Consider the following 13,081-nt stretch of genomic DNA (forward strand, 5'->3'; position numbering starts at 1 on the left):
TTCAAGCATGATTGAATTTGATTAACTGTTTAATGTTCTAACTAGTCAAGATGAAGAAATGGGATTTTTCATAAAAGCATGTTGAAGTTTATAAATGAACACATAAAAACTATAAAATGGATCACTTTTTACAACATAGTGGTTAAGAAATGGTTTTCATGTGTCCACAATCACTGAAGGACTTTCTTATACACAAATGAAAGAGGCAACAAAGAGAAGACATAATGCAATCTATGTTGGTTCTCATGACTGTACAAAGTATTTTAGCTGTATTTTGGGAACATCTAACATCTCTATAGTGGGATTCCATTAACAGACATCAGGAGCATCTTGAAGATAGTCCAGAATGATGTAGGTGAGAAGACTGTGGCTCAGATTGGGCTGAAAACCCAGTCAATATCTTTCTCAGATTCTTTCCTCTCAAATATGCTGTCACCATCAACTGTTCATGGTCTTGATTTTACACAAAGCATATTATTTTCTATGGGTGACAGATATAGACAGTCTGAAACTGAGAGAATAAATAGTGCTCCTGTGTAGTACCTATATATTGAATGTAATTGATTGTAGTAACCATAAAACAGTCAAACAAATATTTGACTTCCATACAACATGACTTACAGTGAATTTCTTTTCATTAAAAAAAGTGTAGCTAGAGCAATCAAATACTTTTCTAATAAGAAAGAAATATGACTTAGTTTTATTTGAAGTTACGCTTGGAATTATTTTTAAAAATTTAAAACAGAATCGTTTTTTGCTAAAAACTACAATTAACAAAATATGCTTGAAAATTCACCTAGGTTTTAACATTTATAATTTACATTGAGGATCATACTTATTCTTTGTTCTTTCAGTTTTTAAGCATATTTTAAAGGCCAAAAGCAGTCTACTTCTGATGTGGATTATGCCTATAAATCACCAGGTAGTTCATTTATTATACATCCTGAGTGGTAATATCAGAGTTAAAAAAAATCATTAATATTCTACCTCTGGATTGATGATTTCATATTCTTCTTGTGGCTGTGTTTCTAATCTTGTTCTCACTTTTTCAAAAGCATCCATGTTTTCTGTAAGGGGTTTTTCGTTTCCTTGTTTAGTAGGCGGACTATCCTGGAAAAAAGTTTTATTGATATGATCATAATATTTCAAACTAGGGAAAGTATCTTGGCTTTTAAAAGATATTTCTTAATTCCTTTTCATGCAAGTACTACAATGGTAGGTCTTTACCTATGTAATAGTACGCCTTTCAAAGATCTTAAATGTCGTTTCTCAAGCTCAATAAATGATCTTTTTTTCACTTAAAAATATAAACAAAGACAATGAGGTGGATACATGTAGCTAAACTATTAATTTAAATGGACAAAACCTTATGATGCAGAATTAATAAGAAGCACTGGAGAATGTTCAGCAATTCTATGGGAAAGGTGTATAGAAAATTAAGCAGTAAAGGAAATCCTATGAAAACTTACATATTTAACTATCAGGACTTAGAAGTATAAAAAAAAAATCTACTGAATTTTATCCAGTACTAAATATCAATAAGACCTCTTGCCCAGGTCAGTGGTTGAGCATCAGCCCATGAACCATGAGGTCATGGCTGGATTCTCGGTCAGGGCACATGCCTTGGTTGCTGACTTGATTCCCAGTGGGGGATATGTAGGAGGCAAAGAATCAATTATTGTCTCTTCTCATTGATGTTTCTATCTCTCGCTCTTCTCCCTTTCTCTCTGAAATCAATAAAAATAAAAAATAAAATATCAATAAATTACCTCCTAAAAGGAGGGATATATTGATGTGAGAGTAAGACATTTTTATTAATAAATGTTCACTATTCACAGCATGAGTTATGGTAAAAAATTTATCCTACATTAGATCTTCATTAGCCATAATTTTCTTTTCTCATGGGGATAAAGAATCCCCCAAATAGAACTGTTGACCAGATAAAAAGATGAATTAATCCTTTATAAAACAGAGCTTTTCTTTGAGTTTAAGTAAAAAATAATATATTCACCGTATAAAAGGAAGAACAAGGGAAAGTAATGAAAAACTAATGAACATAAATAGAGATATCAATGAAAGCTAAATAAGCACTCTATTTTATTGGGAGTATCTAATAAGCTATGAGCTTTAGTTGACCTCTAGTTAGCACACAAATATCATATAAAGTATTGACATTTATATAAGGTAAAACCTCAGTTGTTAAAAAAGAGTTCAATAATTTAACACTCATAGGTTTGCGTCAAGCAAAAGAATCCTAGCCAAGATTTTCATTGTCAAGTTCCAGTCAAAGATGACAACTGTACAGTGACTTGTGCCAGAGGGGTATTAAGTCTTTGGTAAGGACCTCCAACAGCTGATAAATATTTACTGCACAAGTGTGTCCATGGTACTTTACCAACACTTTAGAAAATGTAGGCTATAAATATAGTTTATATCATAAAGCATTTACAATCTAAAATTAAACGTGCAACTAAAATAGAAAACATTAAATGGAAAAACAATCATTTTCACAAAGTTTTTCCTTTAGAAGTTCTGAGATGCTTTTGATTTGGATTAGATTCAAATTAGCAACAATGGTTGTTATGGTAGTCTAAATCATTCAGTCTCTACTTTTTAAAAAAAATATATATTTTATTGATTTTTTACAGATAGGAAGAGAGAGGGATAGAGAGTTGGAAACATCCATGAGAGAGAATCATCGATCAGCTGCCTCTTGCACACCCCCTACTTGGTTGGGGATGTGCCCGCAACCAAGGTACATGCTCTTGACCAGAATCGAACCTGGGACCTTTCAGTCCGCAGGCTCGGCTCAGTCTCTACTTCCATCTTGTAATTATTATCCTTGAGTAATTATGTGAAGTCCAAAAGCTGGAGGCCTTCTTCATTGTTTATTTTTCATTTATATTTGCATTTTTACAAAATCTAGAGTGTCTCTTTAGAGTTGTGAGGCAAAATACTTGTATCAATAATGTTCTACTATCACCTAAAACACAAATCAGATTACTAGAAATCTCTCCTGAAACTGTAACTTAGCAATGGGCTCTGCCTCTTCATTTGCGGATACATGCTCATCTGATCCCTAATCCTATTAGACTTTTTAAAGTAGGCAGTACTGTTTCTACCACCTGGCAGCTCATTGCACATTTTAGGTCAGGGCACTGGGCTGGAGAGGCACAGCCAACACAAGGCTAAAGGCAACAGAGTTTGGCCCAATACCTGCTCTCTTAGTGAAGCTTACTTTACATTCTTAGCTTTTTTCTATGTCAAAAGTCCAAATAAACTGAGCTCATCTGAATCAAAATAACTCTGAAGGCAACAGGATTTTTAACTGCCTTGACAAAAGGCAAGTAGCTTTCAAAAGCCTTGTAGATAATTCCTAAAAATACTTATACCCAGGGAAACAGATTTTTATTTAATATTCATAAAGGACACCAACTTGTTTTGGTTTTATTGTCCCAATAATACACACTATGTTTTTTAAGCTTGCATTCAGTGTCAGCTAGCAATATCATTAGGGTATGCAGTAAAACCTATCCAATTTAGCCTAGTATCTTTTTTAAATAAGAAAATATATATTTTAATTGATTTCAGAGAGGAAGGAAGAGAGAGAAACATCAACAATGAGAGAGAATCGATAATCCAGCTTGCAAATCGGGCATCTGCCCTGACCGAGAATTAAACCGGTGACCCCTTGGTTCCTGGGTCAACACTCAACCGCTGAGCCACACCTGGCTGGGCTAGCCAAGTATCTTAATACATTAACAGTCTACTGGCTTCAAGGGTATACACTACCTAATGGAGCTGAGGTGAGGATAGCTTAAGAAGGCTGCATATACATTATCATGCCATTAGTGGAAAAAGAAGCACTGCTCCCCATTTCTCAGGTGGCCCACCACAAAACCATTTTAGCACTCTAAACATAAGAGAATGGAATGTGTAAACTTCCTTATGGCAAAAATGGTTAACTCTAAAGATAGAAAATGGCACCGTAGAAGGATACTTAGACTGCTTTTAGTTAGGATGGTGCCATTAATAAATGGCTAATTCCAAGTCTTGGGCAGGGAAGAATAAAAAGTAGGCTTAGGACATCTGCCAGAAAGCAAGGAAATGCTCACAGATTATTGAAGACTTGTCAAAGGGCCCGTTTGAAGGGGTTCCTACTAGCCACAATGACAATTTGAGCATCAAAAAGAATAATGACTATAATTGATTATATACACTGAAAAAATTCATAATAACTTGAAAACAAGCAAAAAACCCTCCCCACTAAATTAAAATAAAAAGAGGATACATCAAAAAAAGAAGTCCTTCTTTATGAAATTATACAAGCTAATAAATGTAGAAAGAATAGTAGAATTAGAAGATCATTAACAAGCCCCAGTGAGAGAAGTGATTGGGGTAAAGATCATTAGTGGTTGTTAAACTCATTAGGCGAAATTACGTTGCATAATACAATATTTGCACAGTACCAAAGTATTACCCGACTGATTACTTAGTATTGCAAAGGGAATATTGCTCATTTAACAATGGAGAGAACAAGGATTTAACCCCTTAATCAAAATGATCGAGCATAGATAGCATCATTAATAGTGGGAAAATATATTATATTATATATCTGCAGATACAAAGCATTTCAATTTAAGAAGAAAAAAGAGAAGAGTAAACCTAAAGGGAGTAAAAGAAAAATACAATTAATTTGTTTAATGAAATTGATAAAAGTAAACAGAGGATCAACAAAATGCAAAATTGATTCTTTGAAAAATGTAACAAAAAAGACATGTATAGCAACTGTGGCTTAAAAAAGACATAAACATCGCATTATTAGAGATATAACAGATTTTTAAAAATCACAAAGTTCTTTATGCCACTACATTAGAAAACATAGATAAAATCATACTTTCAAAGGTAGCTTTCTTGAATCTTCAAGGCACAGATAATCTTTTCATATATCAACTACTATTTAAGAAAAAAAATGACCACTACTTAAAACTACCCAACTAATTTTATCAGGCTAAGATAACCTTGAAACTAAAACTGGACAATCACAATATATGACAAAAATCAATATTATTATAAAGTATAGATTTACAAATCCAAAATAAATCAATGTATTTTTAAAAAGCACAACACATGCCCAAGCTGATTTGGCTCAGTGGATAGAGCACTGGCCTACAGACTGAAGGGTCACAGGTTCAATGCTGGGCACGGGTACATGCCTGGGTTGCAGCTCGATCCCCTGTAGGGATCCCCATGCAGGAGTCAGCCAATCAATGATTCTCTCTCATCATTAATTTTTCTATCTTTCCCTCTGCTTTCCTCTCTGAAATTAATAAAAAATATATTTTAAATAAATAAATAGCACAAAACAAAAACAATAACAGTAATGAAACCCTGAGTGACCAAGAAGGATTTATCTTTAGAGTAAAAGGATAGTTCAATATTAGAAAAAATGTATTAATGTAATGTAACACATATAAAGGAGGTAAATCTTAGGGAAATTTAAATTAAAACAGGAGGAAAAAACCCCACACTTTAAAAAACATAATAAAACCTTAAATTAGGAATAGAGAAGAACTTCCCTGACTTGATAAATGGTCTCCCTATTGTTTGAAACAGGACCATAGCAAATCTGTAAATAACATACCCAAAGTATATTCATATTAGTACACATTTTTTTACTGATTTTAGAGAGAGGAAGGGAGAGAGAGAGAGAAATACCAATCAGTTGCCTCCTGCACATGCTCCAGCTAGGGATCGAACCCTCAACTGCCCTGACCTGGAATGGAAGTCACATCCCCTTATGTATGGGAATAATGGCTCAACCAACTGAGCCATATCGGTGGGGCAGTACACATCTTATTTAAGTATCTGTGAAATACTTTCCAAGAATCTTCATTATATTCATTTAAAATATCTAGTTATATTTGTTGTTTATATTGTTATTCAAAAGTGATTGTTAAAATGAAACAAAGTAATTGTTTCACTTGCTCCTTGCCCCCAATTGCTCTCTTCCCTCTTCTCTGGATGTCTGCCCTTCTCATTCTATTAATTGCTCATGTCAAAATCAATGATGACCCATTGCAGTCCCCGTACTGCAAAGAAAGGGCACATGTTAATTCTAGTATTTACACTATTTGAGTTATCAGTATCATGGCACAGATGAACACTTCCTTTTCTTAACACTTTCCTTCACTTGGCTCCCAGGACACCTCATTCTCATTGCTTTGCTCCTAATTCTGCCCTTTTTGTCTCTGTAGCTGGTTCCTTCTTAACTCTCTGGCTTAACATTGGTACTCCCTGGACTGCAGTTTGCACTAATTCCCTTAGTGATCTATCTCATCTAGCCTCACGACTTTAAATGCTATTTATATGCTGAGGCCTCCCAGATTTATATTTGATTTATGGTTAGTAACAGATTTTCAATAAGGGTGCTAAGACAGTTCCATGGGAAAAGATCTTTTCAATAGATGGTGCTGGGATAATTGGATATCCACAAGCAAAAGAATAAGGGAAAGACATTAATTAAAGAACATATATGCATAGGCCATGGACACAAACAATAATGTGGTGAAGGCCTGGGGTGGGGTGGGGCTGGGTGGAATGGGGCAAAAGGGAGAATGGGGGATGTCAACAACACACACACACACACACACACACACACACACACAAATAAGGAAAAGAAAAGAAAAGGAGACAAGAAAAAAATCTGGTTAGGAGCCTTTACCAGTGGTCCAGGAAAAAGATGACTGAGATGACGACAGAGATGGAGAAACATGAACAGATTCAATATGTATTTTGGAAGTCAATGCAGTGTTTCTGAAAACATCTCAGATATGATGGTATACATAATTTGGATATGAATAATTTATTAGAAAGAATATAGCATCAGACTGATGATTTACTGAATATTATTTCTTGGGATAAGGCAGGTTGATTAGACTAAAATAAATAATAGCCTTCGTGGTAAAAATCCCGAAGCTAGTTCAGGATACACTGTTAATGGATGTGATGGAACAGGAGGGATAAACAATGTTTCCCTGTGTTCCAGCTTGAATAACTGAGCACAGAAAGAGTCGAGTCGGAGTTGCAAGAGTTGAAGTTCAACTATGGACACAGTTTGAAAAAGTGAGATGTCCACGATGTGCAGCTCGAAGGGGAGTTTGGAAGGAAGGTAACTGCTATCTCATTTAAATCCACTATAGGTAAAATTACAATACTTAAGAAGAGAGAAAAAGGGGCCAGGCCTAAGGTCTGAGAAACCCCAAAATTTAGAGGTCATATAAAAGAGAAGTTAGAAAAGGAGAGTGAGGATAGGTTTGTAAGGTAGAAGGCAAGCCAGGAAAACATTACCTTATATAAATAGGTCTGTACTTTAAGCAAATATGTTTTGTCTATAGGAACTAACTACTTTTTCTTCTTTATTGCACCCATAAGAGGACAAAATTGAAACCGAGTAAATGCTGGTTGAAAGGAAATGTGCCTTCTTGGCTATAGGTCTCTTCACAGCTTCTCCAGGTCCCAGTGACCACTGAGAACAGAGATCAAAGCTTTTAGATAGTACCTTTCTCTAAGACAGAATGGTTGACATATGAAAGCAGACCAATTTATTAGGCAAAAGAATTACTAAAAGAGCCCCTTAACTTGGAGTCATCAAATCAAGATAAAGTTTCCAGGTGATAGGTATCTACAGAAGCGAACTGACAAGTTGCTTCAGGAACAAATGGAGGGGGGAAAAAGTCAATCTCCTGCACAAGTGTGACCTAGTATCTCAGCTGTAACTCTGATGGTAATTCCTGCCTACTATTTATAAACTAAGATTCAACATAAAAGCACAAGATGACACAATGTTCTAAACACATACAAAATAAAATGATCTAAAGGTCTAAAATGTGTCCAATCGGTAACATTTAAGTCTATCTTTCTAAAGTATGCTAAAGTTACACGTGTGTGTAGTACACACAAAAGGTAAAAATGAAATAAAGGAAGGCATAAAGAATTCCTGCATGAGGGAGCACCTTCTAGTTGCTAGATGGGATGTTATCCCTTTCATGAATTACCTAATAAAGCCAATTAGATCTTAAAAAAAAAGAATTTATAGAAAGAATTGAAGTGCTAAATTAAGATGCTATAAAAAGAAAAATAATTTGAAAGACTAAAATGTAAGGAGTGATAAAACATGAAATAAAAAAATGCAAGGAGTAAAACTTTAGGAACTAACTGATAAAAAGTTAAATGCAAAAAAACAAAACAAAAAAAAAATCACACACAAAACCCATAAGTATTAGTTTAAAAAGCAATAATTAAATAAAAGACACAGATAAACCAAGTAAAATAATATTAAAAAATAATTTCTAAAATTAGAAGAACTTGCTCCAGTGTCTCTCAATAGATGAATGTACAAATAAAATGTGGTATAGACCAGTGTTTTTCAACCTTTTTTGGGCAAAGGCACACTTGTTTCATGAAAAAAATCACGAGGCACACCACCATTAGAAAATGTTAAAAAATTTAACTCTGTGCCTATATTGACTATATATAAAGTAATTCTCTTGAATAGGAATCAAATAAACACAAAGAAAGTATTTTATAATTACTTTATTATGAAATATTAAGTAAACAAAATAGTGAAAAATTATAAAATTCTTGTCTTGTCTGCACCTACGGCACACCAGGCAACATCTCGCGGCACACTAGTGTGCCGCGGAACAGCGGTTGAAAAACGCTGGTATAGACATACAATGGAATATTATTCAGCCAAAAAAAGGAATAAAGTTCTGATATATGCTATAACATGGATGAACCTTAAAAATATTATGCTAAGTGAAATAAAACAGGCACAACAGGGTAAATATTATGATTCTACTTACTATATTTGAATTACCTAGAATAGGTAAATTCATAAAGACCAAGTAGGTTAAAGGTTACCAGGGGCTCAAAAAAGGTAAGACATTGCTTAATGGGTATATGTTTTTGGGTGATGAAAGGGTTTTGGAAAGAGATAGTGGTGATGACTGTACAACATTGTGAACGAAATGAATGCTATTAAATTACACTTAAGAAGGGTTTAAATAGCAAATTTTATATGTTGTATGTTTAACTATAAAAAACGAGGAAGTAAAAATAGAGTTAAGAAGAAAATTCAGTATGCAACAAAACAGTTAAAACCAGAAATTAAGATAATAAAATATTGAAAGTATAACAAGCATAGGGTAGGGTAGGTATTTCAAAGCAGCAGCAATATAAATAAATAACTCCATCTCAAACAAGTAGGATGAACATATAATTTACCATCCTAACCGGGACACTTTGAGAGGAAAGGAGACACTATTAATAATTACACAGGGACAGCAGGTGTAGCCTGACACCATCCCAGGCAAACCCGGATGTGTTACTCTACATATAAGGGCAACTGGGTTCTCAAGGTAGACGTCATGAATGCAGCTTGGGGTCTGGCCAAAGCACAATAGTCTGAAAGCATCTTCCTAAAGGACCCAGTGGTAAAAAATGCAAGTCTTTTTTTTTCTTTTCCTTTCCATTTTATTTGTTTGTTTGTTTATTTATTTATTTTTTTAACACAGAAGTAACACACAAGTACATGGCCTTTACTGAAGTTTACTAATTTGGTATTCAGAAAAAAATTACTATACTAGTAGATTGTATTAAGAGCTATTATGATAGTCTAGAAATTTTAGAAAACTGAATTATACTTTGAGTTACATTGGTAGGCACACTAAGGAATTTCTAAGGTGAGTCATTACATGAATCTATATTTTTATATATTAAATTAGAACTTTATAAATATATACTTTTATACTTAATTTGACTATAGATAACTGTAGACATTAAAAAAATCAAACTAGAATTATCGTTAGGCTAAAATTAATCTTAACGACCTACAGATAGGTAAACTTAAACAATCCATACCTTCGATGAGAAGCTCCGACTTGGGATGTTTCTTGCTAACTCTGATATCTTGGGCTTATTCTGCAGACACTTGGTTAGGTGATATTTTTTCAACTTTATTCTACTGTAATAATGACCAGCGAAGTTACAGTGACTCAAGTGCTGTTTCTGCATGCATTTCCCAAGGTGAGGAATACTATACTTCAAAGCTTGGAGAAACAATTTGCTCTTCTGCTGCATGATAACAAAGTCCCTGGTTTATGGTCGCTTTGGGGCTGCCAGCACAAGTGATTTCATAGGTCTGATTATACAGTACCTAAAACCCGCAGATTTTATCCCCCCTTCAGGGTCATACAACCCTAGAGGGTAAGGAATAACTGCAGACAGCTGAGAACTCAGGTTAAAAAATATGTGATAATGTGTATAAGTTAAAGTTTCATTCAAATCATACTTCTTGGCAGGTGTGACAGAAATGTTTCATTTGTAAAGTCAGTCCTATCACGTTCAAACCATGCAGCACTGATTCTGGTACACATAGGGGAAAACTAAAAAACAAAACAACAACACATAACAAAAACACAAAACACACACAACAAAACAAAAAACAAAATAAAAATTTGCAAATAAGTACATGGAGTTTAATGGGGGCCTCTCTGGGACTCTGAGGGTTTTTAAAAGGCAAAATGACTCTGATTTTATATAAGGGCCTGATAGAGTAGCTATTATAACATCATTGTGAATATTTTACAGGAGAGCAAACTGTGGCTCTGGGAAGTTTAAGCAATTGCCCCAGGTGACTTGGAGTAAGAAGTAGAACAAAGAGCCCAACATGGTTTGGCTCCAAATCTTGGGACCAACTGGACATAACCATGGACTTTACTATTAGAAAGGTAGTTAGCTAAACAAACAAAAGTCCTTCAGGATGCACCAACAAAATGTGAGAGCATCTCTGATTTGTTTGGGAAGTTGGTCCTTACTAACTTATCAAGGTAATTAAAACTAGCAAGTAGTTAACAGAGAGGGTTGGGTTCCGGCCTTCACTCCTGCACTTTCTACCTGTGCCTCAGTTTCCTGATCTGCAAAACTGAGACAAGGGCACCCTTCGCCCTATGGAATTGATGCAAGAATAAGATGAGACCATTTATGCTAAGACCTGAGTACAGTGCCTGCTAAGACCTTAGTTACAGGATGACCGCTACCATTAGGACAGGAAACATGTCGGTATGCTGCACAGTGCGGAATGCCACCATGCAGTAAGCCACAGGCCCTTCGGTTGCCAAAGGGACCAGACTGCGTCAGTTTCGCTCCCGCTCGGATGCGCTGCCAGGCCAACGCCCCCGCCGCCCCCCCCCCCCCGCCCCCCGTCTCTGTGTCGCAGCAAAATAACGGGCGAGCGAGAACAGGGGATCCGTAGCAAAATAAGTAGAAATAAACAAACAACCTAAACCATTACATCCATGCGGGCAGCAGCCTGAATCCACCCACCTTCCATCCGCAGGGAGAAGACACGAGGCAAGGACGGGGATGGGGGTGGGGCCGATGAATGGGTGTTCCCGGGAGAAAACTGCGTTTTCCCGGTGCAACTCTCCACCCCAGGGATGAGGTGGCGATTTGAGTGCGAGAGGGAGTAGTACCCCGTGTGCCAGGCCAAAAAGCCAGACCAAGGGGCTAAGGGATGGCTGTGTGTGTGTGGGTTGGGCAGGGGAGATGGGGGGAGGGATGGAAAAAGGGGAGAGACCCCCCCCAGCATACGCTACCCATACCTACGCAAATGCAAAGGCCGTCTGACTCTGGACGCCGGCACGAGGGAAGGCAGGCCGCCCAACGGCCCCGAAGCTCTTGGGAAGGAGCGAGGGTGCGACCTCGAGCGCGTCCGGCGCCGTCTGCGCGCTCCAGCCCGCAAGACCGCAGCCTGCCCAGAGCTGCCCAGCGCTGGTTTGCAGCACGCCGCCGACGCACCCCCGCGGCCTAGCACGTGCGCGACGCGTAATCCGCCATCTTTATTGTGGGCAAGGGCGGCTCTTTTGCGGTCTCCTGGGCTCTACCACCGGCGAAAAAGGACAAGCCTTCTGGCTCGTTGCTAGCGTTCCAAACTAGAGATGCGGCAGGGGAAAAGAACACCAACAGGGGCCGCGTCTCACTAGCTCTGCCACGACTCCCTCGCCAGCCCGCGCCGCCCTCACTCAACATGGCCGCCGGGAAAATGGTGCAATGACAGGACGACCAGCGCGGGCCTGGTTGCCAAGGAGACGCGGAAACCGGAAGTGCGGGTCCCTAGTAGCCTCCGGGCAGTGGGCGGGCCCATCGGCGTCACGGGTCCTGACAGGGAAGACGTGGGCAGGTCCTGGCAGGGGAGAGTCGTGCTGGCAGCCGCTGGTGTGGAGGTGGCACCTGCGGGATGGAATCTCGAGTCCCAGACGCCCGGACCGGGGAGGCTGAGCGCGCCTCGGGCGAGGGCACGGCGCGGGGCGGCGGCGCGGCCCCGGGCCCCGCGGTCTCCTCGCGCTTGGGAGCCGCCCGGTGGAGGCTCCTGCGGCAGGTAAGGCAGAGCCCGCCCGCCCGCCTCACCTGGGCGCGGGGCCCCTTCCCCTCGGTGGATCGGGCGTGCGATCGGCAGGTCTTCCCCCCTCGCAGTGTCGTCCGGAGCCACCTCAGAAGTGTCTTCTTGCTTCTCCTAGAAGGATCCCACCAACGGAGGGGAGCCAGGTCGGGGTGGGGGTGTGTGGGAAGGAGCAGCGCCCCCCCCCCCCCCCCCCGAGTTTTAGGGAAACTCCGAGCGAAGTGGACAGTCCCGTTCTAGACACATGTCTGCGTCTCCCTGCACGCCGATCGGATGGGCAGGACCACCGGCCCCGGTCTGTCCCGGCCCCAATCTTTTCTTTCCCGCGTCTGTTTAATTTCCTTTCCCAGGTGTCTTCTTGCTGCTTACCTCCCAGCCCGGTTCCAGCCCCAGGTCCGGCCCCTGTCGTGGGCACCAGCGCGGTTGACGGTGTTGGGACTTGGCGGTGGCACGCGTCACCCCGGTTTCTTCCGTGCCCGACTCCTCTTTGGGGTGTGCAAGTTACTTGAGCATCTTGTAGGGTGAGGAGATGGACGAGGTTCTTTCTGGCTGTCGCAGGTGGAAGAGTTTGTTTCCTGGCGGTTATCTTCTCGTACTGCTCGTATTGCAAAGTGGCTG

At 39.1% G+C, this 13,081-nt stretch overlaps 2 protein-coding genes across 13 annotated transcripts in view; one reads left to right on the forward strand and one right to left on the reverse strand.

Moving 5' to 3' along the window:
• Positions 1-11,851, reverse strand: part of PREPL (prolyl endopeptidase like) — a 32,322-nt gene extending 20,471 nt beyond the window's left edge. Inside the window, exons 1-3 of one of the 9 annotated variants that reach the window (XM_036435186.2) lie at positions 11,667-11,848; positions 9,925-10,448; positions 988-1,110 (exon numbers count right to left, since the gene is read on the reverse strand). In XM_036435186.2, coding sequence (XP_036291079.1) covers positions 988-1,110; positions 9,925-10,143 — 342 coding nt within the window. In that variant the 5' untranslated portion in view covers positions 10,144-10,448; positions 11,667-11,848. Of the gene's footprint in view, positions 1-987; positions 1,111-9,924; positions 10,991-11,666 lie in introns of those variants that run through there. The other 8 variants (XM_045580698.1, XM_045580697.1, XM_045580700.1 and 5 more) reach the window with 8 other exon arrangements.
• Positions 11,852-12,135: 284 nt separating this feature from the next.
• CAMKMT (calmodulin-lysine N-methyltransferase) overlaps positions 12,136-13,081 on the forward strand; it is a 240,867-nt gene continuing 239,921 nt past the window's right edge. The window contains exon 1 of one of the 4 annotated variants that reach the window (XM_036435198.2): positions 12,136-12,442. In XM_036435198.2, the coding sequence (XP_036291091.1) occupies positions 12,302-12,442 (141 nt within the window). In that variant the 5' untranslated portion in view covers positions 12,136-12,301. The remainder of the gene's footprint in view (positions 12,443-13,081) is intronic. The other 3 variants (XM_036435197.2, XM_036435200.2, XM_036435196.2) reach the window with 3 other exon arrangements.

This window comes from Pipistrellus kuhlii, unplaced genomic scaffold (genome assembly GCF_014108245.1).
Source record: "Pipistrellus kuhlii isolate mPipKuh1 unplaced genomic scaffold, mPipKuh1.p scaffold_m20_p_13, whole genome shotgun sequence".
Taxonomy (NCBI): domain Eukaryota; kingdom Metazoa; phylum Chordata; class Mammalia; order Chiroptera; family Vespertilionidae; genus Pipistrellus; species Pipistrellus kuhlii.